Source organism: Saccopteryx bilineata, chromosome 1, assembly GCF_036850765.1.
Source record: "Saccopteryx bilineata isolate mSacBil1 chromosome 1, mSacBil1_pri_phased_curated, whole genome shotgun sequence".
NCBI classification, from domain to species: domain Eukaryota; kingdom Metazoa; phylum Chordata; class Mammalia; order Chiroptera; family Emballonuridae; genus Saccopteryx; species Saccopteryx bilineata.
In genome coordinates, this window is record NC_089490.1 from 363,101,709 (window position 1) to 363,128,205 (window position 26,497).

A 26,497-nucleotide genomic window follows, 5' to 3' on the forward strand; every position below is an offset into this window, starting at 1 on the left:
TATCCTATTTCTAATGAAAAATCCTGCTTTTAAATTCACGCAAACCATTAAGGTTTTCATTTGTTTCCATTACAAGAGGCCCAGATGTGCTTCCATGTGGTTGCCACAAGAGGTTAGACACTCTTTTTCTTCTTTCTAGTACAGCCTGCAAATTCCAAAACAACAGGACTAATTCAGAAGTCAGCATTCTAAACTAGATGTAAAGAACAATCTTGAATGTAACCACCTGACACGATTCATAGCCAATTTCCTAGGCTTAGTTTTGCTGACCATGTTAGCTAATAGGTTGTAGGACTCAAGATTTTAAGAAAATAAAAAAAGTCCAACTTGTTCAAATTGTCTTCGTGTTCATTTGCTTTCAGAAGAGAAGTTAGGCCTGACCTGTGGTGGCGCAGTGGATAAAGCATTGACCTGGAATGCTGAGGTCGCTGGTTCGAAACCCTGCACTTGCCTGGTCAAGGCACATATGGGAGTTGAAGCTTCCTGCTCCTCCCTCCTTTCTCTCCCTCTTTCCCTTCTCTCTCCCTCTCTCTCTCCTCTCGAAAATGAATAAATAAATAAACCAAAAAAAAAAAAAAATTTAAAAAAAAAAAGAAGAAGAGAAGTTAGGTTTTATATCTATCATCTTATTTACTCTGTTACATTTTCTTTTCAAACGGGACAATTTTTCTTTTGTGATAGAAAAATGTTTGAAGCATCTCTTAAATCTCATGTTTTGCTCAAAATATATATTAAAAATTAGCCCAACAATAATATCACTCCTAAATTTAATCATGTCTATGGCTTGTCAAAAGCCATTTTTGAAAATACAGTTAACCCATTTCCTTTTCAAAAAATAAACCCTAAAAGTCTGAATATCAAATACCCTCTTTTTAAGTGTCAGAGATGAATATGTGTTATGTAAAGAGTACATATTTTTCAGAGTTTGAAAAATTCTTTGAATGGTCTCATACTGATAAGATAAATACTGACAAGATATGCAGTGAAGAGTCGCTCAGGACAGAAAGAATTGTCCATGCAGGTTAGTGCTTCCTCTTATTTTTTACAGCATGAATTCTGGTTACAAAGAATCCTATATTTCTAAAATAAATATAATGACACTTTAATCTCTCCATGATTATATAATTTATACTGCTGAGATCGAGTGCTGATTAGCTTCAATTTTTAAAAATTTAAACATTGAGAAATATCCACAAATGTTAAAAGCAATTAAACTTCTATTAGAAAACTTGAAACAATTTTCCTATTATTTCAAATTGAATATTCTGATGAATAATATTTTAAGATCAAGTTCTAGTTTCCTGAAAAAGACATCAATTTCATGTAGTCAAGCTGCAACTATAAAATCATATGTAATCAATAACTAGTAATAATATTTCATAAAAATACTCTGAATTGGTTGCTTTTCATCTGAGAGTCTCAGTACCACAGGCAAACATCAATTAAGACAGCCACTTATTATGAACAACATTGAACTAATAAGTGAAATACATTCAAAACAAATAAAGAATTAAGTAATAAAGAGGTAGTGAAAACATTAATAATAAGTAACTAACAAGGGAACATCTCAGGGAAATTCTTCCATTTCCTGCTTTACAATATGAGAAACAGAAAGAACTAAATGATCAGGTTATTTAACACCTACAGAGTTCTTAAAAAGGGATCTAGAAAAAATGTAGGAAGCCACAGGCTAAAAATCTTGACCTCAGCAGTAGGAGACACACTGAAAATTCTAATAAGGGCAGAACAAGGGAACACCTGGACAGTTATTTAATTAAGTATCTCAGCATGCGTTATAAAAAAGATATCAAGATGAGAAATTATTACAAGATTTAATTTAAAGGCTGACTGTCAAAAATGCCAGAGACATTCTACTTCCTCTACATTTGGGCTCTTTGTTTTGGAACATATAGACTTGAGTATGGAATATATTTATATATAGAACCAGCACTAATATTAAAGCAACAACAAACCACTGGTTAAAACCTCATTATGAAGATAGTCATATTAGGTACCTGTACTTCTTCAAGCACTAAATCGCTATTTTCAATGCAGTGAGTACTATCTGGAACACTAAGGATAATTGACAAAAGGAAGCAAGGATCCAAGTTAAAATCACTGGCTTTCAGCAATAAGGTAAATTAGATATTATGTGAATGATTCTTTAAGAATACAGAAAGGTATAATATTAATCTCAAGAAAAAGAATGATATAATTCCTAATATACTGCCCCAACTAGGCTGCTACAGATCCCAGTGGTTAGAAAATATCCTCAGCAGCCAAGAGAAACCACAGAGGCTGTGGTGGGTGCATATAACTGACATCAGTATTCCTGAGGATTAATTACCAGACAGCCACACCTATGATCCTATTCAAAAACAGAGACCACCTCCTTACCTATCTCAATAGCTGTTGGTTGAATTAACCACCAAGTGCCTAAAAGAATGACAGAAATCAAAATTTCTTCCCAGGCCACTGTCATTATGATCTATATACAGAGATACCCTGCCACCACAAAAAAGAGAATTCCTAAATTGTGTTATAATTATGCAGAAACAAGTTATTCTTCCTTGCTAGACTATAAGCTCCTTGAAGACATCTAACAGATGTCACTCATCTTTATATTCCCCTCAGCATCTAACAGAAATGCAATTACCATATTTTTTGCTCCATAAGATGCACCTTTCCCCCCCAAAAGTGGAGGGGAAATTGCCCATGCGTCTTACGGAGAGAAAAATAAGGTATTTTATTAAATATTTTAACACACCATTTGGTTCAGAATATTTTTTTTCTTATTTTCTTCCTTAAAACCCCAGGTGTGTCTTATGGGCAGGTTCATCATATAAAGAGAAAAATATGGTAATATCTGTTAAAGAACAAATTAATTACTACCAACCTTCTCCCAGGTCATAAGATTCTTCTCCTAACTGGTCCAATCAGATAGTCCTAACAAGTAAATAAATATAAGCTTCTCCCTACCACACTGTTAGATGGAGAGATACAAAGCAGAAATTGATTTGTGGCAATCAAAAGAACATGTGTATGCTACCTTGGAAACAATTAGGTTTCCACTAGGTTGTGTTAGGCAAATGGCAGAAAGAAAAAAGATAAGGATTTTTCTGCTTATGCATCACATCAGAAAAGAATGCTTAGACCACCACTTAGTCAATATTTCCTACATCCACTTACACAATTGTATGTAACATCCTTGAATAGTAGCCATATTGGTGCTGTTTATAAGAGAAGGGTGCATTTGCAGCATTTTAAATTCCATTTTCAAGGAGGAAAGTATCTGAGTATAATCAGACGAGAGTAATAAAATACACTGACCTGGATCTGTTGCTGCAGGAGATTAATTTTGTGCTGCTGCTGCAGAAGTTGCTGCTGTTGTCTTGCAATCTATCAGAAATAAAGTTACATTAAGTTAAAATGAAATGCTTACACCTTTGCCATTACCTCAGGTAGCTCTCCTGGCATTACAAGAATGCTTTTCTGCACTTCTATGTGAAAGAGTTCCTATAAAACGACAAAGGCAAGATCAGAAATTTGAAGAAAAGCAAAAATTTCAAACCACGTTTCTCTTCTCGCCCCCAGCTCTTTCTCTGTAGGTGAAAACTGTCCCCCTGTTACATGTGTGAGCCGCTCATCTGTGTCTGCACTGGTCCTCTGGAAAGGGGGGAGTTTGGAAATCTGACCCTTCAAATATAAAGATGGAAAACTCTGGCTACAACATTTTTTTTTTCTAACGACCTTAATATGGACATGAAGAAAAATCTGAAAGCAAAGACAGAAAAAACCTTTCTATTAATTATAATATGGTCAACTTTGGTGGAACCCTTTCCGATGTAAAGATTGTCCAAACCGATCAGACAAATATCGTCAAGGGAGTACCAAGAAAACACAGCAAAATGACACAGATTGCTACCTCTTTTTGTTGATTTACAAATATATGTCAATGATGTGATGTAGAAAGTATTTTTTAAACAAAATTTAAAATGTATCCGTGAATCCTTTGGAGGAAAACACGTTATAGTCCCTTGCTTCATCCAACAATCAAATCCAACACCTTAACACAGCATCTGGTCTATAAAAAGAAATATTAACTATTTCATGCAAGCCCCACTGAAGACTGAATCTGCCCCTTATGAGAGTAAACAACTTCTTTAGGATAATGGTGTTTACTATAAAACGTGGGTTACACATCAGGCAGCTACTGCCTCAAATGCTGAACTGCTACAGGGGAATGCCCCGTAGTGAGAACACTCTCCAACCTAGAAAGCCAGAGAGAAGAGTGGCCAGAGAGGACTTGGTCTAGTTGTGCCTTTAGGCAAGAGTTATGTTTTTCCCCCCTTTTTCTATTTCCAAAAGCCAATACTCTAGAATGAGCAATGTTGGAAAGAAAACAAGTGTGGATCAGCCTCACCCCCACACCCCACCCTGACTGCCAGCAGTACCCTTTGAGTCTTTTTGATATTTTAGCCTAGAGCAGACAGAAACACCCAAATCACATTTTCATTCAGCAGATGACAAAATAGAAGTCTGATCCCAAACGTTGCTTTAAGGTTTCTAGTAATGACTGGCTCATACTGGAAGTCATGAAAAGCTGTCCCTAACAGAGATGGGACCATTCCTCCCCAAAGCTTTATCAGCAAAATGGAAACAGTATCTAATCAGATTGGAAAGGCCCACTTTGCTTTTCACCATTCAAATAAGAAATAAACATAGGGGGTTTGGGGGCTGGGTGAAAAAGGTGAAGGGATTGGGAAGTACAAATTGGTTGTTACAGAACAGTCATGGGATGTAAAGTACAGCACAGGGAATATAGTCAATAATATTTAATAACTATGTGTGGTATCAGATGGGTACGAGATTTATCGGGGTGACCATTTATTAAGTTATATAATGTCTAATCACTGGGGTATACACCTGAAACTAATATAATATTGTATGTCAGCTGTAATGGAAAACAACAAATGATTTAAATAAAAAAAGAAACAAATGAAATGGACAACTCACTCTGCACTCTAGGTTTAGATGCCGGATCCTCTGAATATTTATTTCCTCTTAGCAAACCAGTGAAACACCACTAGGCATCTAATATTGATGGTCCCTCCTAAATGATAAAGTGCTGCATAGAAATGCATCCAGAACACCACAGTGCAATTACTATCATCCACTCTAGACGCATGGGTTTGACACAGTGAAGTATGGTACATAAGCACCATGTGGCTCAAATTCTGAATTTTATTTGCCAATCGGTTGAGCTACATGCTCGCTTCATTGAGCATGACAACCTAGTTTTAAGTGTCATTTAATTTTCATTTTGAAATATAATTACAAAGTGTTCACTGTAAGATATCACTCGTCTGCAAATGTGTCAAGATTAATTTGTGCTAGCTTATTCACAAGTGTCAATAGTTAATTACTGTGTCATCTCTGGATGGCTAAATGACATTCTAACTTCTGATTTTTTACAGTGTTCCTTTATGTTATTTTCCATTAGGGGCTGAGTCCATATTCCTACATGTGGGCAAATATTCAAGCATATAAAATAACAGACGTCACAACTCATTAAAATCAACAGAGCATATATTGCTCTATATACCCCTATAAAATACATTTAACTGAAAAGATAATTCCAGTAATAATGTCAGATTCCTAAAAACTGCACATTAATTTGGGTCTGTCTGATCTAAAGCATCAGAGACTACTCTATAGGATCACTGTTGTTAGATTAATGTACTCTTATGAGACAGAAAAAACACTTGGGAAAGTGATTTATATTTTAAAACATATACACTTAAACTTTGCTATTTCTTCTTTCTCACTTCTAAATCAATGAAGTCAAATTCTTATAGGAGCCATGTGCTAATTTGTTTTCAATGATTTACCTATGCTATAAATAGAGTGACCATAAAATTTAGCATCCAAACAAGGACAACTTTTGCAAGTGGAGGGGAGAGTATTAATACTTATTCCGGAAAATTAACTAGGGCTATTCTGGGAAAACATGTGTGGACACACTAGCTTTATAGTCAGAGAAAATTATTGGATCTGTGGGTTAGAAGATCCTCAAAGTTTTTCTAAACCAGAGCCCTCTTTTTCTGGATGAGAAGAACAAGGCCCAGAGAGAAGTGAGTTACTCATGGTTAAGCTACACTGAGAATGCATATGCTGCCTATATGAGTAAGTATCCCCGAGTAATTCATCAAATACAAATATTCTTGAATGATATCATTTCAGTTATGCCAGTTGCTATGATGCCTCTTTTTGTTCTCAGTATTCTTAAAGATCCTGATTTCCAAAAGCCTTCTTTCTTTCTTTCCTTCCTTCCTTTTCTTCTTTTTAAAGGGATGCTTATGACAAATAAACCAATCACTGTGATTACTCGCTGAGGTTGGCACATTCTACATCTCCAGTTCATCAGCTCCTTTTGCAGGGCTCACCTGTTCTTGCTGTTGGCGAGCAAGGTCCATTTGCTGCCGTTGTTTCTCAATTTGTGAGGCTGCCAGTTTTTTCTGCTCATCGTGCGCTGCCAGGAGCTGCTCCCGTAAACTGATCAGCTGGGTAATCATGGTAGAGAGCTGCCGTTCTTTTTCTGCCAGGCTCTCAGGTGTACCTAAAATGGAAACAAGAATATATCTCACAAGTTTGAGAAAAGTATGAATGAACAGCAGAAAGAGTGGGAGGGGAGCAGATTCAGAAAGGAACTACCCTAGGACACTTAAAGTCATGGGAGATTCACTGGAGGCCATGGTGAGTGCAGGAACACTACGGAGTAGGAACGGAATGAACTGCTAGGGTTAGTCATTGCCCCAGCCAAGAAAATAGTATTGTTGCCAGTAAAATTCTCTCTTCCCTCTAGCTCTAAAAAACAAAACTAAACTAAAAAGCAGAACTACCTATCCCATTCTCTCCCTTTCAGCCTACTCTTCTCCCCTCCTCTCCCAAATATATCTGATCAAGTTAGGAAACAGAAGAGGCTGAGTACCAAAGATTAGAAACTATGGGTTGCATTAACGTTATATAATCGCCTCTACCCTTAGTGACTAACATAGGATCTAAGACATAGTAGGTGCTTAATAAATGTTATTTAAGGAATTTTCTGGTCAGTGCCCTTATAAAATTTTTCTATTGTGCAAAGATCTGTCTCTGAAGCTCAGAAGTCAGGGGTCACTTTCTTAGCCATGCAATGGAAAAAAAAACCCAAAAAAACAAACAAACCTGTGTTGCCTCAGGTAAGAAAGGATTGAACCTGATTTTTTTTTTCCTGTGAGAGGATCAAGCTAAAGTTCCCAAGTTCATCCTTAAAGGCAACAATGTTGCTTGGGGGACTCCCTTGCTCCTTTATCATTCATCATTCTTCAAAGGGGAAAAAACAACATTCGAGGTTGAAAAGGTTATGCATAAGGATGTGCTGTTTAATGAATATGATGTCAGTGAACACTTATGGTATGCACTAATGGTGCTGAACAGTCTTTTTATGGGCAAATTGCACAGCTCTCCTAAGTAAAGGGTACAGAATCCTTTTGTGAATCTAAATGAGAGCATTTTACCGCAGCATAAGATAAGAATTTCAACCCACTGTATTTGAGCCATACAGGTTTCATTATGAAGAGATGATCTATGATTTGAAGCTTTTCAGAAAGATGCCACCAGCTGTCAAAGAGGACAAAGATTGCTGATTTTTTGTGTGTGGAAGAGAGATTTTCAATCTCCTTATGAAACCCCCTTCATTCCTGCTAAAAAAATATCAGAGTAATCTGAGAAATTAAAAATATTTTAATTATGAGTGGCCACTCTTTCTGAGTGGCCCATGGAGAAAGGGGGCCTTCAGAAGTTGCTGGCTAGCACTTGCTAGTATATGATTCCCACAGGGTAAGACTGATGTTAGCAGAGAAGTTATGACATGTAAGACTACCTTAGGATTCTTACTGCCAACCCAAGTCCTACACAAACCCAGTCAATATCTTTATCCTTTAAGGTTCACTGATTGGAAAGATGGCCTAAAATCAAAATTAGAGGAAAAATAAGATAGATGAGATGATGTGAGAAAATGTATTTCACTAAAAAGGGAACAAATACTGTACCAAGGATAGTGACGTTTGTCTTTCTAGCTACTCAAATTGGTGTTTTTAAATCAGTTTTTTTTTTCAGCAATAGGAACTTTAACTTGGTAAAAGAAAGAGCTTCTTGACTCAGAAACATTAAAATATAAAAGCAGGTTCCCGCCTGACCAGGCGGTGGCGCAGTGGATAGAGCATCAGACTGAGATGCAGAGGACCCAGGTTCGAGACCCTGAGGTCGCCAGCTTGAGCGCGGGCTCATCTGGTTTGAGCAAAAGCTCACCAGTGTGGACCCAAGGTCGCTGGCTCGAGCAAGGGGTTAATCGGTCTGCGAAAGGCCCCACGGTCAAGGCACATATGAGAAAGCAATCAATGAACAACTAAGGTGTTGCAATGCGCAATGGAAAACTGATGATTGATGCTTCTTGTCTCTCTCCGTTCCTGTCTGTCCCTGTCTATCCCTCTCTCTGACTCTCTCTCTGTCCCTGTAAAAAAAAAAAAAAAAAAAAAGGCAGGTTCCCACAGAGAATCCAAAATTTTCTTCAAAAGCACTACAAGGTTAGCTAATGTATATGTTAATATAGATAAGAATGAGATGATATAAAACAAGCATGAAATTAGTTTATTTAGTTAATTATTTCATTATTTTTGTGTTTTTTAAATAATTTTTCTGGATGGCATCTATGTATATGTCAAGTACTATGGCAAGAACTAATAATACCCAAACCATGGTAAGAAGAAGCACAGATGTCCCTACTCTCATGCAATCTGTAGTCCAAAGTGGGAGACACCTTAATCAAGTAAGCACATTTATAAATATAAACTACAACTAAGTGAGATTTACAAACAAGGCAGATATTTGGGGTAGGTTTAACCAAGATTGGGAGGCTTAGCCAAGTGTAGGGAAGGCATGGCTGAAAAAGTAAGAAATTAACAGGAAGATGAATAGAGTCAATCAGGCAAAGAGTGAGAGAGAGGTCAAGTTGCTTTTCAGAAGGAGCGACCACATAGGCAAAGGCCCTCTGGAGCAGGGAAGGGGGAGTTCCAATGTGTTCCAGAAGGTGAGAGGAGGTAATAAAACTTGAACAAGGAAACTAAGGGGGAGTAGAATACTGGTGAGACTAGAGAGATAGAAAAAGCTCACACCTTTCTGCTCCTTGTAGGCAATGCTAATCAACTTCATATTTATTCTAAGATTATTCCATAATCACTCAAGTATTTTAAGCTAGGATAATGTCATTCTGGCTACTGTGTGGAGAATAGTTTGGAAACCTATGGAAATAGATAAATGGGATAGATGCACATTTTATTGCAGGTATTTTTGCAACATTCTAATGTATATGTAATTTTCTTATAATAACTGTCTATATGAAGTAAGTTAAGAAAAAACTTATTGGATACTGGGAAAGTTACAGAACCATAATTCTCTGTTAATAAAGAAGGGCACTCAGCCTTGGCCAGTAGCTCAATGGATAGAGTATCCGTCCAATGTATGGACATCCAGGTTGAATCCCCAGTCAGGGCACACAAGAGAAGCACCCATCTGCTTCTCTCTTCCTCCCTCTCCCCCTTCTCTCGCTCTTCTCCTCTCATGCCAGTGGCTCCACTGGTTCGAGTGTTGGCCCTCAGCACTGAAGATAGCTCGGTTGGTCGGAGTGCGTCAGCACCAGGCACCAAAAAATAGCTCAGTTATTTTGAAAATCAGCCCCAGACTTGGGTTGCCAGGTAGATCCCCAGTCAGTGCACTTGAAGGAGTCAGTCTACCTTCCCCTCTTCTTATTAAAAAAAAAAAAAAAAATAGGAGCACTCATAGCAAATTTGGGTCAAAGACCAATACAGAGACTAGAAACTTTTCTCTTCTTCCAGGTTCAACAATATATTCATCAATATATTCCTTTTTCACCTCTGCATAGGAAAAAGAGAAGCTGAGGAGAACACATAAGTGACTTCTTAGCCTCTGGTTCAAGGTGAAGCCAACAGGTCTATAAATGAATTGGTGTTTCCAGTGCTAATAGGCATGTAGATCTAACATTATAGAATATCACCATTTTACTGAAATTTTTACAAAAAAAGATTCGAATTGTTCCATTATAAAAAATCAGTGACACCTAAATAAGTGTTTCATTGAACTTAAAAAATACATGTTTAAGAAGATCAAGTCAGATATAATATTTTTAAATTGAGGATTTAGGCACTCACCTTAACCTGTCACTACACTTTTTTTAAATTTGAGGAGCACAGGTATACTTAAAAGAGAAAGTCATAACAAATTTTGTTAGAATAAAATGTAGTAGTATAAAAAATCTAAAATTACCCCTTAATAGAAAAATAATAAATGTGTGTGTGTATATAAAACGATTAGTCCCTTAGGGCTCAAATTAAAGAGAAATGGATTTATACCATAAAACAGCATTCATTCTTTAAACGTGTAGGCTAATTTGTGTGTGTGTGCGTGTGCATGTGAGTGTGTGTATGGTCATTTTTCTGTCTGTACCCATTGTATTTGTTCACATATAGTGGTTCAAACACTATAGTTTAGGGTTTTCTGTTTTAATTAACAGTAAATGTTTATGCCACAGTAATAAAAGTAACCTCAAATCTGAATCACACTGACCAACCAACCTGCAAGCACAAGTTATTTTATCTCAAAAAATATGAGTTTAATTTCACATGAAACTTTGCTATGGCAAAGGAACTATAACTACCGGAGTACTTGAAGAAGTGGATAATTGATGGGACATAGTGGGGCAACCTAAACACTCTCAGGCCATGGTGAGGGAGACAAAGGACCATATAGAATGCTCTTCTGAGGTAGCTTAACTCTATATAGAAAATCTTATCTTAAATTGTTTCGAGGTTTGATAAAATCAACCAGGAAAAAACGTGTATCAGATCCCGTGGCTCTGCCCAGGCCAGCAGAGGTCATCAGTAGCTGCCGAACATCATCTGGTTCACATCCTGGACTATCTTAAAACAATTCTTTAAAAAGCTTTGCCAGAGAAATGTGTCTCTCCCACGCAGAAATAGAGGCAGTTTCATAAACCGCAAAAGGGGAACCAGCAAGGAAAAAAAAAAAAAAAAAGCTTCTGTACACAGCTTCTCGACAAGCCAGCGTGCCTGCTTTTATCCAATATCACACACAGTGTGCGCCTGACACTTTCCACTATAAACTGTATCTCTTCTCCAACTCCAAAGACAGTGCAGCAGGTTTTCTTTCCTTTTTTTTTTTTTTTTTTCCATGGGGTCGTCTTTATCCCCAAACCACATCTGTCTTGAGTTTCTCTCAGATTAGTCAGGTGGATCAGTGCTCCCCAGGGCCTGCTCCAGCTGAAGTATTTTAATTTGACTAAACACCTGATTTATTTTATCTCTCCGATGAGAAAGGCAGTTTGTCTTAATAGAGCCTGTCAGCCCACAGCCCCATTCACAGCAATTTACAGGCAGCCAGGGACGCTGGAGGAGAAGAGTGCTGTGATTCTGTATTTTATCCTCCTCCAGAAAGCACCTAAAAGCAGCTATTCACTGCTACTGCATGTGGCATTTTAGAACTGAATTAGCTTTTTATTCAAGTAACTACACTTGTTGTGAATAGCTTATCTGTAAAATTGCTACATTCACTACTGATTTTATTAACCTTTGGCTCTATCACAAAATGGTCTTCAGTTAGGAAAGACCTTTAAAATTGACACATTTTTTTTCTTAGGGGCCTTTCTTCCAGTGACTTCAGATTTACTGAGTTTGAGCCATTGAACACTTTACCAGTTGTACTTAAAATTTTGAGTTTCAATAGGAAGTCAATAGTGCGTAAAGAAACACTTTCAAAATGTAAATATGCCAGCAATTTCCCTCATCAAAAGTTTTCAAATACCATCTTTCACTATAACGGTTTCCAAATCAGCCCTCTAGCCCTTTTGGATCATAATCTGAAGAACTTGAAAAAAATTACTAAAATAGACTCTATTTTTTCACTTCACAAAGTATATCTACCTGTCTCTGTAGGCCCAAAGCCAACAGAGACAATTCAAAATTGATGAGAATTTAAGTAAAAAATAATAATATAACTAGGGAAAATTTCTTCTTGATATAGAACAAAATATTAAAATAAAAAATCAGTTTAAAATGTATTTAAAATTTTATTTTATTATATCAGCTTAAAAAAAGTTATCCCTACAATCTGCTAGTTAATGTTGCCTCTATGAAATATATATCATTACCAACAGTGGAGCTAGGAAAAAACGCTGGACATTGGGAAGCCACTAAAGACTCCACATCTGGACAAGGCAGTCACCGTGCGAAGCACTTTATCGCACAGAGATCACTTCTTTTATAACATTCACAATATAAACATTTTAAACAGGTCACACTTTTTATAGCTGGCCCCTGAAAGTAGATGAACACTGCTATGTGATGATACTTAACTTTTTCTAATGAGAAAACACAGAAATAAGCACAGCAGGGGAAAGAGAGACAAAGAGAGCTAAAGTAAGGGAGAGCCATTGGGAGAGGAGGAGAGGGTGGGGTAAAGAAGAGAAGACGTGCCTGACCAGATGGTGGCGCAATGGATAGAGTGTTGGACTGGGATGCGGAGGACCCAGGTTTGAGACCCCGAGGTCACCAGCTTGAGCGCAGGCTCATCTGGTTTGAGCAAAGCGCACCAGCTTGGACCCAAAGTCGCTGGCTCCAGCAAGGCATTACTCGGTCTGCTGAAGGCCCACGGTCAAGGCACGTATGAGAAAGCAATCAATGAACAACTAAGGTGTTGCAACAAAAAACTAATATTTGATGCTTCTCATGTCTCTCTGTTCCTGTCTGTCTGTCTCTATCTATCCCTCTCTCTGACTCTCTCTGTCTCTGTAAAATAAATAAATAAATACATAAAAGCGAGATAAGATGTGCACAGAGACAGCTAAGTTAAATTTTGTAAATTTCTCTGAGTACTTGTTATCTAGTACATTTTTATAAAATGAAGGGCAATGGTTTTAAAACTCAATGTTTACCAAGCCAAATAAAGCTAATGTCAACCAATGGCGTTATCTAGAAAGATGTGCTAGGGAATTTAAGACTTCTCCCAATGATTCTGCTGTTTTGGATCCCACGCTACTATAATAAACTTAATAGGATTCAACAGCAACAGGACAAGAAGTCTGGGTGACTACAAGTGGCTGTGTTTGGAACAATGGCACTGGAGAGGTGTTCTGATGAAGATATGCTTTTCCACATCGGTCCTAGAAAGATTAAAGCACTTAACTATGATTCCATAGCAGCATTAATCAAGGAACTTAGCCAACAATCTAGAAAGATTTGAAATTAAGTTGAAAAGAAAAGCTCTCAAGAGTCAGCCCCCTGGTCAGTTCTATTTTTTTTTTAATGGACATTGTTTGAGAAGAAAGCCAAAATACAATGATAGTCATAAAAGAAAGCTGCATTTGATCTTTTCTGCCCACAGGTAACCTGGTTCAACTGCTGTGTCTCATCCTGCAGCCTCCTCACACATCAGATGGGCTGTGATGTCTCCACTTCACAAGCTTGGTCCATCATTTAGCACTGGCCTTTTTTGATATAGCCTTCTTTTAAATGTCACAAAATAGGGCAGCAAAAAGTCAGCAAAAATAAATAGGGTAAGCTGAAGAAACTAACAATCTATCAGAAGGTCCCCTGATAAAAGTTACTTTGTGGTGACTGGCTGAGAAAAAAACCCCTGTCCCAGTGTACCAGCAGCTAATTTGAGTTCTGAATCCAACAACAGTTTTAAAAGCTTTCTACTCTAAAGGGCCCCAGTGCATAATAAAGATAAAGGATTTCAGTACAAAACCACCACAAAGACCTCTATTATCTTATCAGTCTTTGGTTACAACAGCTGAACCAATATGACTAAATTCTGAATGACTTTTTTCAAAACAGCAAAATACTGGAATTTCTTTGTTTTCGCATCAGTCAGCTATTGTCATTGCTCCCATATGCTACTGTCCATTTCTTAGTAAATAAAAAGTTGAATAAATGCAGCAATTGTGCTCTTAGGATTCACTTAGGGACCACTACACAGGAAGTGTGGCTCATGGATTGTTTTGGTGTGTTTTTTTTTTTCACTGAATGTATGAGAATTTCCTTCTTAAAATGTAAACAACTCTCATTTAAAATGTCATTAAAATCTTCTGTGTACAAACAAGGCAAGGATACCCAGGAAATCCTTAACTTAAGGTCACATTCTCCTGTCTATTCCAGGCACACTCACCTCTCCTTCAGCTTCCTCTCTTTCTAGCTGAAAAAGGAAGTCAATTCCTGGATCAACTGAGGTCTATTCATATTGCAGATCCCAAAAGAGCAAGAACAATCCACGGAACTCTGCCATCCAGGCTCCTAACCTCACAGCTGGTGCTTTTAGCTCATTTTAGGATCCGGAAATGAAGGTATCCTGAAACATCTCTTCTTTAGTATAAGACAGTCTGCCTTTACATTACTGTTCTCTATGGATGTTAATTAGTCAATGACTATATCTCCATAATCCACACATAAAAATGCTAATTTCTGGCCTTTCAGAAACAAAGAATTCTTTGGTCCTTTGGGAAGAAAAAAAAAATCACTTGTTTCAATATCGCCACCAAGTATTACAGAATTGGCTCGTTCTCCAGAAGCTCCATGAGAATTAGGAAATAAGAAAGGAAGAATGAAGAAAAATAGGCCTTATTTTAACAGGACATTTTCTTAAAAAGATTTATGTGTTATCTTATTTAATCTTCCTCCTAAAAGTAGCATTTGTATTTCCATTTCAGTGATGAAAAACAAAACAAAACACTAAACTATAGAGAAATAAAGACACTTGACCAAATCAGAGTATTTGATTGAATCTGGATTCAGGTCTTCTGATTCTTAAGCCAAGTACATCCAGAGCCTAAGAAAGAGGTATCTTCCCTCACCACAGACTTACAATATATACAATAGGGAATTTGTAAAAGTTTGGAGCAATGCTCTAAGACAGTGGTCCCCAATCTTTTTTGGGCCATGGACCGGTTTAATGTCAGAAAATATTTTCATGACCGGCCTTTAGGGTGGGACGGATAAATGCACAAAATAAAATTATGTGACCAGTGTAAAAACTGTGGTATTTTTATTGTATTTTATTTTTTTATTTTTTATTTTATTATTTTTTTTTTTTTCTGAAGCTGGAAACGGGGAGGCAGTTAGACAGACTCCGCATGCACCCGACCGGGATCCACCTGGCACGCCCACCAGGGGGCAATGCTCTGCCCATCTGGGGCGTCGCTCTGTGGCAACCAGAGCCACTCTAGCGCCTGGGGCAGAGGCCACAGAGCCATCCCCAGCGCCAGGGCCATCTTTTGCTCCAATGGAGCCTCGGCTGCGGGAGGGGAAGAGAGAGACAGAGAGGAAGGAGAGGGGGAGGGATGGAGAAGCAGATGGGCACCTCTCCTATGTGCCCTGGCCGGGAATCGAACCTGGGACTTCCGCACGCCAGGCCGCCGCACTACCACTGAGCCAACCAGCCAGGGCAAGTATTTTTAAATATAATTGTCGAACTTACGAGACAAGCGTCAAGAGTGAGTCTTAGACAGATGTTAACAAAGGGAGTCTGGTCATTTTTTAAAAATAAAACATCATTCAGACTTAAATATAAATAAAACGGAAATAATGTAAGTTATTTATTCTTTCTCTGCGGACCGGTACCAAATGGCCCACGGACCAGTACCGGTCCACGGCCCGGGGGTTGGGGACCACTGCTCTAAGAAACCTAGAATTTTTTTTTTCTTAAGTTGGAAACGGGGAGGCAGTCAGACAGACTCCCGCATGTGCCCGACTGGGATCCACCCAGCATGCCCACCAGGGGGCGATACTCTGCCCATCTGGGGTGTCACTCTGCCACAATCAGAGCCATTCTAGCGCCTGAGGCAGTGGCCACAGAGCCATCCTCAGCGCCCCGGGCAAACTTTGCTCCAATGGAGCCTTGGCTGCGGGAGGGGAAGAGAGAAACAGAGAGGAAGGAGAGGGGGAGGGGTGGAGAAGCAGATGGGCGCCTCTCCTGTGTGCACTGGCTGGGAATCGAACCCGGGACTCCCGCACGCCAGGCCGACGCTCTACCACTGAGCAAACTGGCCAGGGCCGAAACCTAGAATTTTAATGCCACATAAGGTTTAGAAATTTATAACTTCTCATAAGGCTTTGTTAACAAAAGAAGAAGTTTAAAAGCTTGGCAAGGCAATCAATCAAGCAACTAAAGAGGTGAGTAAACTGAACTTTGACATCTTATGGATGTAAAAACCAATCTTGACATCAAATGATATGCCTGGCATTACTCAGGAAATTAGTACCCAGCCTGGCAGTCAAGATCCACTATTATGTTGATCCCCTAAGCCAGGGGTCTCAAACTCAACTCAGCATGTGGGCCGCAGAGCAAGATCACAGCCCTTCGGCAGGCCCACACTAGGTCTACAAAAGGCAACTGTTACGCAACACTTTTCTCACTGCAGTTAAAAACAAAAAAAAATCAGTACAACAAGCACAATCGTACATGCAGTTTACTCAGTGTCACAAAACGACCAGAAACTGTAGTTCGCATCACAACTGCTGTTAACTAAGCTAATATCTAGCTAGGATGCTAGAGAAATGAAAAATACAAGTAGGCCCCTAGGCTTACTTAATTTTATCCAAAATATTTTGAACTTCGTGGATTAGTCTGCGGGCCGCACAAAATTGTTTGGCGGGCCGCTTGCGGCCCGCGGGCCATGAGTTTGAGACCCCTGCCATAAGCCCTTTCTTCCCAAAGAGTATGTAGCCTCATGGTTCTAAGCCCAAATAGAAAGATCATGCAGACCATGGCATTACCAAATATTCCAGATCCGATATTTACCACACCCAACAAAGGCTAAGAAATAAACTCAAATATTTGTACACATTAAGTGTGTTGCTGTCTTGGGGTGCAGTGTCCCTACAAACTGAGATAGTCAAGTGCCACACAAAAGGAAACTCCAAGGAGAAGTCCAAGAAGTTTACCTCTCAAGGTTTGAGGGACTTCCCAGATACAACTAAGGCTTAAGACAGGGGCCTGTGCAAACATACCATATACCTTATCCATTTCCATGGTGTACTTACAGTTACCTAGTATAAATATGGGAATCCCTGCCCCAGCCCAATGTGTCTCATTGTACAATAATTATAATTGCTTACTTACAATAGTGATTGTTTTGTGCTAGGAAGAGCTTTATATTATATAAATACAGGGATAGCAGCTTTATATAAACCTACAGGGTAGGCTTAGGGTTTTCTGTATGAAAAACAATACAATAAGTAATAATACAATAATAAACTCTGTTTCATGTACTCACCACTATAAACCTACTTTTTCTCCACACTGTGTGTATATATATGTATACATATATGCTCATTTATTCCTCACATCAATCCTGTGCAGTAGGTCATATTATTATGCCGATTTTGAAGACGAAGAAACTGAGACATAAAAAGGTCAAGGAATTTGCCCAAGTCCTAAACTATCAAATTATATATGTAAGATTCAAAACAGGCAGCTTAGCCACAGATTCTGTGTTCTTAACCACTCTTGACAAACTGAGAGTGGGTCTCCTAAATGATCCACCTTCACCCAGCAGACTGTGTAACTGAAATTCTCCCAGGTTTCTTTTTTTTTTTTTTTCCTTTCCTTTCCTTTTCTTTTCTTTTCTTTCTTCTCTTTCTTTTTCCTTCCTTCCTTCCTTCCTTCCTTCCTTCCTTCCTTCCTTCCTCCCTCCCTCCCTCCCTCCCTCCCTTCCTTCTTTCTTTCTCTTTCTTTCTTTCTTTCTTTCTTTCTTTCTTTCTTTCTTTCTTTCTTTCTTTCTTTCTTTTTCTTTCTTTCTTTCTTTCTTTCTTTCTTTCTTTCTTCCCTTATTTATTTATTTATATACTTATTTTTTGAGGTTCTTTTTTAATACAGTGTTTCAGCCCTGACCAGTTGGCTCAGAGGTAGAGTAGTGGCCCAGTGTATGGAAATCCCGGGTTCAATTCCCGGTCAGTGCACACAGAAGTGACCATCATTTTCTCCACCCATCCCCCTCCTTCTCTCTCTCTCTCTCTCTGTATCTCTCTCCTTCCTTCCCACAACCATGGCTCAACAAGATGGCCCCAGGCACTAGGTGCTGAGGATGGCTCCATGGCCTCTGCCTCAGGCATTAAAATAGCTCGGTTGCCAAGCAACAGAGAAATTGCACCAGATAGGCAGAGCATCACCCCTTATTGGGTATGCTGTTTGGATCCCAGTAAGGGTGCATGTGGGAGTCTGTCTCTCTGCCTCCCCGCCTCTGACTTAATAAAATAAATAAATAAATAAATAAATAAATACAATGCTTCCCAAAATCCTTACTAAAATGAAGGAATTTAAGTAAGGAAGTATCAATGATACCCTTCACTCTTTAACAAAGATCATTCCACTAGCTCAAAGTCCTATTGCCCTTGTAGTATAAGTCACAAATATCTACCATTGTTTGTAATCATTTTTCATTATTAATTTCAACTCTCATTCTAATGGCTCATCTTCCTTCTCTTCCTCTGATCTCATATCATCAAAATTCTAAACTCCTAGTTTAGAATTGAACCCCCTACCTGGATTCCTATGTTTTCTACTATTGGACCTGGTATGTGGATCTAGACTCTCAAATACTGGAATTTTGGCTTTCCCTGATTGACTGATTTGGCTGGTCTTCTGGGTTTTAGTGCTCTTTTTGGCTTCTCTACAAATCCCCCATTCCAGATCTCTGGTCTAATGAAATGCATCCCAGTCCGATTACTTGATCACCAATCTATTCAATATATACATAACACATAGATAGAGACAATAGGGTAGCAATTCCTAGAGGGAAAGGTGGAATGGAGGTGGGTGGGGCAACAGAGATGAAATGGGAATGGAAAGAGACTTTGTATGGGGCATGGGGGGCACGAAGCAGGGGGTGGAGGGTGTTATGTTGAGTGGGATACTTGAAACCATGTCAACACAATAAATTTAAAAAAGAATAATAATAAAAAGAACCAATTGCAAAGGTTCAAAGATAGCCCAGGCCAGGCCACCTTTTTCTGTACTGTTTGTACATATCAAGACATCTTCATGGTCCTGGCTATTGCCAATGCAAAGACTTTGATGGGAAGGTGGGCTACAAATTTTAAGCTAAAACAAAACTGAAAAGCAACTAAGGAAGATTGTTTATCTGTGTTTTTACATAATCATAAATAGTTCATAGATCCCCAAATTGCAGTACTGAGTATATGACCAGATAACAGGCTGATAATACCAGTTTTACCATCACAAACTCAGATTATGAGTCTATAGAGGAAAAATGGGAATTTCATATTTATTCTAAAATTGCATTTACTTTTATTGTTCTTTCATAGTTGAGTATAGCAGCATAAATAACTTATTCTTTCCATTCTTAATTTTCTCTTTAACATGATTTCTGGGTATAATAGGTGGTTTCATCAGCATATAATGGAAACATATAATGTTCAGGAAGCTTTTTTGAAGGTTATTTAATATTTCTTACATAGAATTCACAATATTCATGGCACAAATATTAAAAGATGCCAAAGTAGAAAAAAAAAAGACAAAGCCTAGGTTCAGAAATGATCAAGGGTTTCCTATCACAGGATGATTTTGAACTTGCTAAAGTGGAATATAAACAAATATTTTAAAAGCATTTCTAGCTATTCTTTAAAAATAAAATTAAAAGTCAATGTATGTTTGTTCAGACTATAAACAAAAATTAGTTTATTCACAAATAAGATGTTCTATTGTCGTGACATTGATAAGAGTGTGGTGGTTACGGGGGGGAGGGGGGAATGGGAGAGGGAAAGGGGGTGGGGAGGGGCACAAAGAAAACAAGATAGAAGGTGACGGAGGACAATCTGACTTTGGGTGGTGGGTATGCAACATAATTGAACGACAAGATAACCTGGACTTGTTATCTTTGAATATATGTATCCTGATTTATTGATGTCACCCCATTAAAAAAATAAAATTATTAAAAAAAAAGAAAGATGTCTTATTGTCATACTGGAACATTCTCTTACAAATGCACAGCGAATCATAATTCAAGGTTTTAAAACAGGAATAGTTTAAACAATAATTGTGGGTTACAAACAAAATTTTTAAAAATATTTATAAAATCATCTTCCAGTGTAACTTCAAAATATTCATGATTTTACAATTGTCAGATGAATAAAATAAGGAATTTTAATTAAATTTTTTAACTTGAAGGCAAAAGCTGCATATGTGATTCAGAGTTAAGAAAGGGGTAATCTATTAATATGTGAGCCTCGTAGAGATAGAATGCTACCACAATCAATGTGGTAATACTGAAAAATAACCTCAGTGGGCCTGACCTGTGGTGGCACAGTGGGTAAAGTGTCGACCTGGAACGCTGAGGTCCCCGGTTCGAAACCCCGGGCTTGCCCGGTCAAGGCACATATGGGAGTTGATGCATTTTGCTCCTCCCCCTTCTCTCTCTCTCTCTCTGTCTGTCTCCTCTAAAAAAAATAATGAATAAATAAAATTAAAGAAAAATAACCTCAGTGGTGCAGAACACCACCATTTAAAGGGCAAATGTCTGAGAAGGCACCTAGAAGATGGTTACAGTAGTTGAATTTAAGGGTGATACTCAAAAAGATCTTTGCTTATAAAACATTTTAACAACAGTGGTCCCAGAAGAACTGCAAAGGCAGCAAGCTCTGCCAGTAATAGATCTCCAACACATCCTCCCTGCTAGACCCTCTTTGCTCCCCACCCAGGTTTAAAGACTAGGTATGGAATAGATAAGTATCTTAGTGCTACTCATAATCTTATAGAGAAAATTAGTGAGGAGAAAGAGTGAATGATAGGCCACAAGGGGTACTTCTCCCCTGACTGTTAGCTTTTAAGGGCAGGGTCTATGTTACATGCATCGCTATGGTAAAACACAGACATAACTGCAGTGCCTACCACTTATTTTGCACTCAGTGAAGTTGAAATGAACTAATAACAACTCCAAATCAGTCATTTCCAGAAGAGTTGGAGATAGGCAACCAGAGCAATTAATAAACCAGACGGAACTACTCTGACTTGCAGTATTTGAGCCATAACTTGAGTTGCCACCAGTTTGGTGACCATTATAACTGACTGAACTTAATAGCCATCTTCACAGCTGTGTAAGCAGTAAATAATCAAATCCAATAAAAAGACAGGAATAAATATTATGGTAAAATTTGAACAACTAAAGATATATAGATTCAGATTCAGTAAACATTTTTTTAGCACATATAGTCCAAATATTTCCTATGTGCTAGGGTTAGTATGTAGTGTTTTTATCTGTTTCAACAAACTTGGGAAAATAAGGTTAAAAATATGTTCAAGATAACATAGTTTATAATCAATAGAGCCATAATTTTAAGCCATATGGTCGGATCACCAAGCCTGGGCTCTTTCTAGTAAACCACAAATGTTTCTGAGGAAAATATTACAACTACTTTAAGACACATAGTTTTCAAGAAGTCCTTCTGTATTTTTTAAAAGCTAAAAACCTTGTTGGTTGATATAGTGGTATTAAAAGGCAAACGCATTTATATTTAGGACAATTATAATTTAATATTATTTAAGATCTTGTAAAGAATAAATAAAGTCTAATGGCTAAGGAGATTAAATCTAGATAAACAGATTTGAAACTTCTCTACTTAGAAAATGTTACACCTAGATATTCATTTTTGAATTGTATTTTAAAAATTCAAATAGCTTTATGAACACAAACTATGATTTAGAAAGAAGAATCAACTAAATGACAATATAAATTATATGAACTAAGCAATTATACAGGAAGCATTTCAAAGGAATTTGTTATTGTATTAGCCCTTTCTAACATTACTTTCTTTGAATAAAATTGAATTATATGCCAAGACACTATAATCAGAGAACAGGTTCTAATTCTTAACTGCCCAAAGAAATACAGTAACTGCAAAAGGAGTTACAGTTGATTAGCCAACTCATTATGCCACCAAAGCTTTTGTAGGAGGATGTTTTTCAAAATTATACTTTAGATGAAAAAATCCATTCTTTAAGTTTCAAAAGTTGAGAAAATGACTTTGACTGTGTCACTATAGACTGATCTAGATCAGTGTCTCCCAACATTTTTAAATTTATGCCTCCTACCTAGCCTTGTCACTTCCACTAGCCAAGATTTTGTTTAGCTGATTCACTCTCTAGAGTTTGCTTAAGAAAATAACAAGGGTACTGAATAAGCTTTTACAAGCTACAAGCAATATCATTTGATATTTCTGCTCTATTACATGTCAAAAACAATTTTAATTAAGCTAAATGGGTATTTGCAGCTTGTTTCTTTTACACCTACTAGTGTAAGACAAAGTTGAAAAATTTTAAAGTACTCATTGACTTTATAAAACAGTGTATTCTTACCATCTTATCGATACATCTATAGCATATCCTTTCATCTCTTTCAAAAATGTTTATGATAGAGTTCCTTTCTATCTAAATATTTAATGTGCTGTGATTCTAGCATTACTCAACTGTTATGGATCAATGACATATTCTCTTTTTATATTTCATAACAAAAACAATTTACCTGATCACTATTTTAACAGCAATAACAGATAAAATCTCCTGATTTGATATTTATTGGATATTTCATTTTTTTCATTCTTTCTTTTTTTCATTTTAGAGAGGAGAGAGAGAGAGACAGAGAGGAGAGACAGAGAGAGAGAAGGAGGGAGGAGCTGGAAGCATCAACTCCCATATGTGCCTTGACCAGGCAAGCCCAGGGTTTCGAACCGGCGACCTCAGCATTTCCAGGTCGACACATTATCCACTGCACCACCACAGGTCAGGCCTGATATGTCATTAAAAAAAAAAATTTGTTTACTATTAGCTATTTCCCCAGCAACTATAACAGTTCCAGACACATAGTAGTAGGTCCTTAACAAATACTTTTTGAAAGAATTCTTTTATGTAAATTCATTCATATAATTCACCATACAGATTAGAAATTAAGAAATTAGAATTCAGAAATTTGTTTCTTAAATGAAAGGAAGACCTGTTAATTAGTACATCTAGAACAGGTGTAAACCAGGACAGTCTTAGATAAACCAGAACATAAAAGTACCTTAGTTATAACTTATCCTCACTTTATTTCAGTTTCCAACGAGTAATATTATATAAACAGAATTCTATAGTTGAGAAACTTCATAAGAATTCTATGATATAATTTCTGTGTTGTTGGTAAGCCTAAAATATGGATAACACAATTCCATAAAATAATTAGGTTTAATTCATCACTACTGAAAACATGTAGAAACTTATAATAAATAAACATATATGTATAAATGTAGTGTGTGTATACACATATTATATATATAATTAATAGACCTATTATTTTAGAGTAAGCCTAACAATGAAATCTTGGTTTCATAAAGCTTAGATAAACACTCCTATCTGCCAAGTATTCTGAGAAAAAATTTTAACATTCATAAAATAGTCAATCCATTTTCCATGAAGTATAATTCCTAATTGAGGGAATATTAAGATCAGGTTAATTTTTCCCATCTTAGAATCGACAAACTCATCATTTTACTTAGTAATTAACAAAAAGTACAAAATGACCATGTAAAAAATTAGAATATTAAATATACGTATCTTACATTATATCATTATGAATTTCAATCTTGATATTAAGTATATGTTTGTCTTTCATATGATGAAAATACAAACACATAAATCAATAAAAATCTTATATATGCTTCTGAAGATTCTAAGGCCTTGGGTTATATACATAATGAAGCAATAATGAAAATTATTGTAAAGGAACACTAATAGAAAGTTCTAGCATAAAAACAGTAAAATAAAAACATTCCCACATAAGTAGAAAATCCATCCATTTTTGGAAATCTAGACAAGACTTATATTCAACAAAAGTCATAGAGTCAATGGCGTTAGAACACATTCCATGATAAATAAAAATCTACATGCCCATAATTATTTCAGAAAGTTTATAGTTCAGTTTCTAGAAAAATACCAGCAACATTGCTTACCCAAATTCTTACCAATATAGAAAAATAAATAGTTCCCATATTATACTAATAGGATCATAAAAGGAAACCACCAATACCTCCAGAACTGATGCACATTTCAGTCCTAAATTATATTTTCAAGCTTATACATAAGCAGTTCTAACCAAACATTACCAAGCATAGCTTTAAACATAGGGAATTAAAAGGTTCTAAAATGAAATACAATTCCTACCCTAATCTAATAAATAAATGTTTTTAATAAAATATAAGTTATTACTAAAGACTACTTGCAGTTACAAAATTGAAGAATCTAAACCAAGTGAAAATAAAAAGGTACTGTAAAAGCAAGCAAATACTAAAATACAAGAAACCCTATTAAATGTGACTTGAAAAAAGGGATTCTGCCATTGCTGGAGCTTTTCAAGCACTTCTTTATATGGATACCCGAGTTATGTTGTAACAGTGTAAGTTCATAGTAGTAAAAACTACACCAAAGGTAACAGAGATATGTTTTGGGGGGTTTTTTCTAAAGGAAAATGTCTAAAGTACTAAAATGAGCAAGAATTAAGAATTTTCAAGATTGCACAAATCCAAAAGCAAGTCATTAAATCAATAAAATCCAGTATGACTAAAGAGAGATTTGGTGTGAATTTAAAACCAAATTCAGTTAAACAATAAATGCTAACATTTGTATAAAAAATGTAGTTTCCAACATCTTTCTGTAAGCAGAGTGAATTAGCCAATTCAGAGCAAAAAACAAAAAGCAAAAAAAAGGGAATAAAAGTAATTCAAGTATATATCAGTCTCCTTTGGAACAAGGAGATGAAGGAAACAAGACTCCCAGGAAGATTCACAAGTTAGAGTTTGGGGCCCATGTATTCTAGGTAATAAAATATACTTTGGATTCAGGCAAAACACTTCCAAGTTTTAATTATCAATTGCAACAAACCAACGACAAGAGAGTTCCTGGATTATCAGACATGGTTATATGCAAAGGTAAACACTTAAATCCAGTCATGAGCTAAATATAAACATCGGAAGTAGCTGCTGTTTGGAATTATCTGTGCAACTGAGAGCACTGGCAATCAAGAGTTGACTACATATTCTCTTTGTTCCCTCCATTTGTTCAAATGAACTGAATAATCAAGAGCAGTTTAGCCCTCTTGGAAAGAGCTAAGAAGAATTTTCTCTGGTAACACAACACAAGAAATACAAGGCAGAGATCATCAGCAAGGGTAAGGTGATAGTATTATTACTATCATTCATTTCATTATCATTACAAAATGAAAACCATGGTAGAAATTCTACCAGGTTAGTAATTTTATCAAGATAAAGCAAGTAATTACTCAGTAACGGGCTAATCATTGTAATTTTCTATTTGAATTAGTAAAGTGATAAAAAAAAATCTTTCATAAAAATGGCCTTAGTTAGCCTAAAGCCATGTCAAAAATTGTTTATAAAGTTATTAAATATTTAATTTGCATAATGTGAGTAGACATCAGTGATAAGATTGTTTCAGCTAATCTATGAATGAAAATAAGTCTGATATCATAATCAAAACAATCAAAAAAAGTACTAGAAAATGTCTCATATACATTAGGGTTTTTGAGCTTTAACACCACCTTTTAAGTAAGGTAACTATTACTAAACACCATCACCAATTTACAGAAGAAGAAAAAGACACAGAGAGGACACAAGATTTACCTAAAATCACACAGCCAGAATTTAAACCCTAACTTCAATTCTATTTCCCTTTCCACTTGAAAACAGCCTATTCTTCTAGACTGATATTGTGAGAATAAATTTTCTTATCTTGAAGTTTCACAGTTCTCATTAACATCAAAGTAACAATGTGCTTATTTTTCCCAGCCTGAAGTCCCAGCTTGACCCGGCACACAAGAGAATTGTTAGAAGGGAGAGTGTGTGTGTGTGTGTGTGTGTGCACGTGTGCATGTGTGTGTGTGTGTGAGTGTGTATCTGATATTTTATATATATATATATATATAATCCCTAATGTATTTTCCAGCTGAGTCATAAAACAAACAGTTGTTACAATGCTCAATGCATATCTGAGCTTTTTAAGGGGAAAAAGGGAGCATTATTAAAAAAACTTTCATTTTTCCCAATCAACCCAGTTTATTTGTTCTCCATTATTTTTCATCACTAGCTCTAACACCATTAATCACATCTCTAAGTGATTTTTTTAAATCTCTCATCTATTAAAAAATCATTTGAAATGTCTTTTAGTCAGTATGCTTATTTAAACATTCATAGACTCCGAAAATCAATGCTGTAAAGAATCAAAGAAATCATTCAACTCCTGAGTTTTCCAAATCAGGAAGCTGAAAGCTAGTAGGGGAAAGTGACATATATGATGTCATATAGTTAATTAG

General features: G+C 36.7%; 1 protein-coding gene across 20 annotated transcripts in view; it reads right to left on the reverse strand.

The window, feature by feature from the left end:
• SOX6 (SRY-box transcription factor 6) overlaps nucleotides 1-26,497 on the reverse strand; it is a 650,826-nt gene that overhangs the window by 225,247 nt on the left and 399,082 nt on the right. For all 20 annotated transcript variants that reach the window (XM_066251030.1, XM_066251027.1, XM_066251026.1 and 17 more), the window contains 2 exons: nucleotides 6,447-6,619; nucleotides 3,331-3,399 (listed from right to left, as the gene is read on the reverse strand). In XM_066251030.1, coding sequence (XP_066107127.1) covers nucleotides 3,331-3,399; nucleotides 6,447-6,619 — 242 coding nt within the window. The remainder of the gene's footprint in view (nucleotides 1-3,330; nucleotides 3,400-6,446; nucleotides 6,620-26,497) is intronic.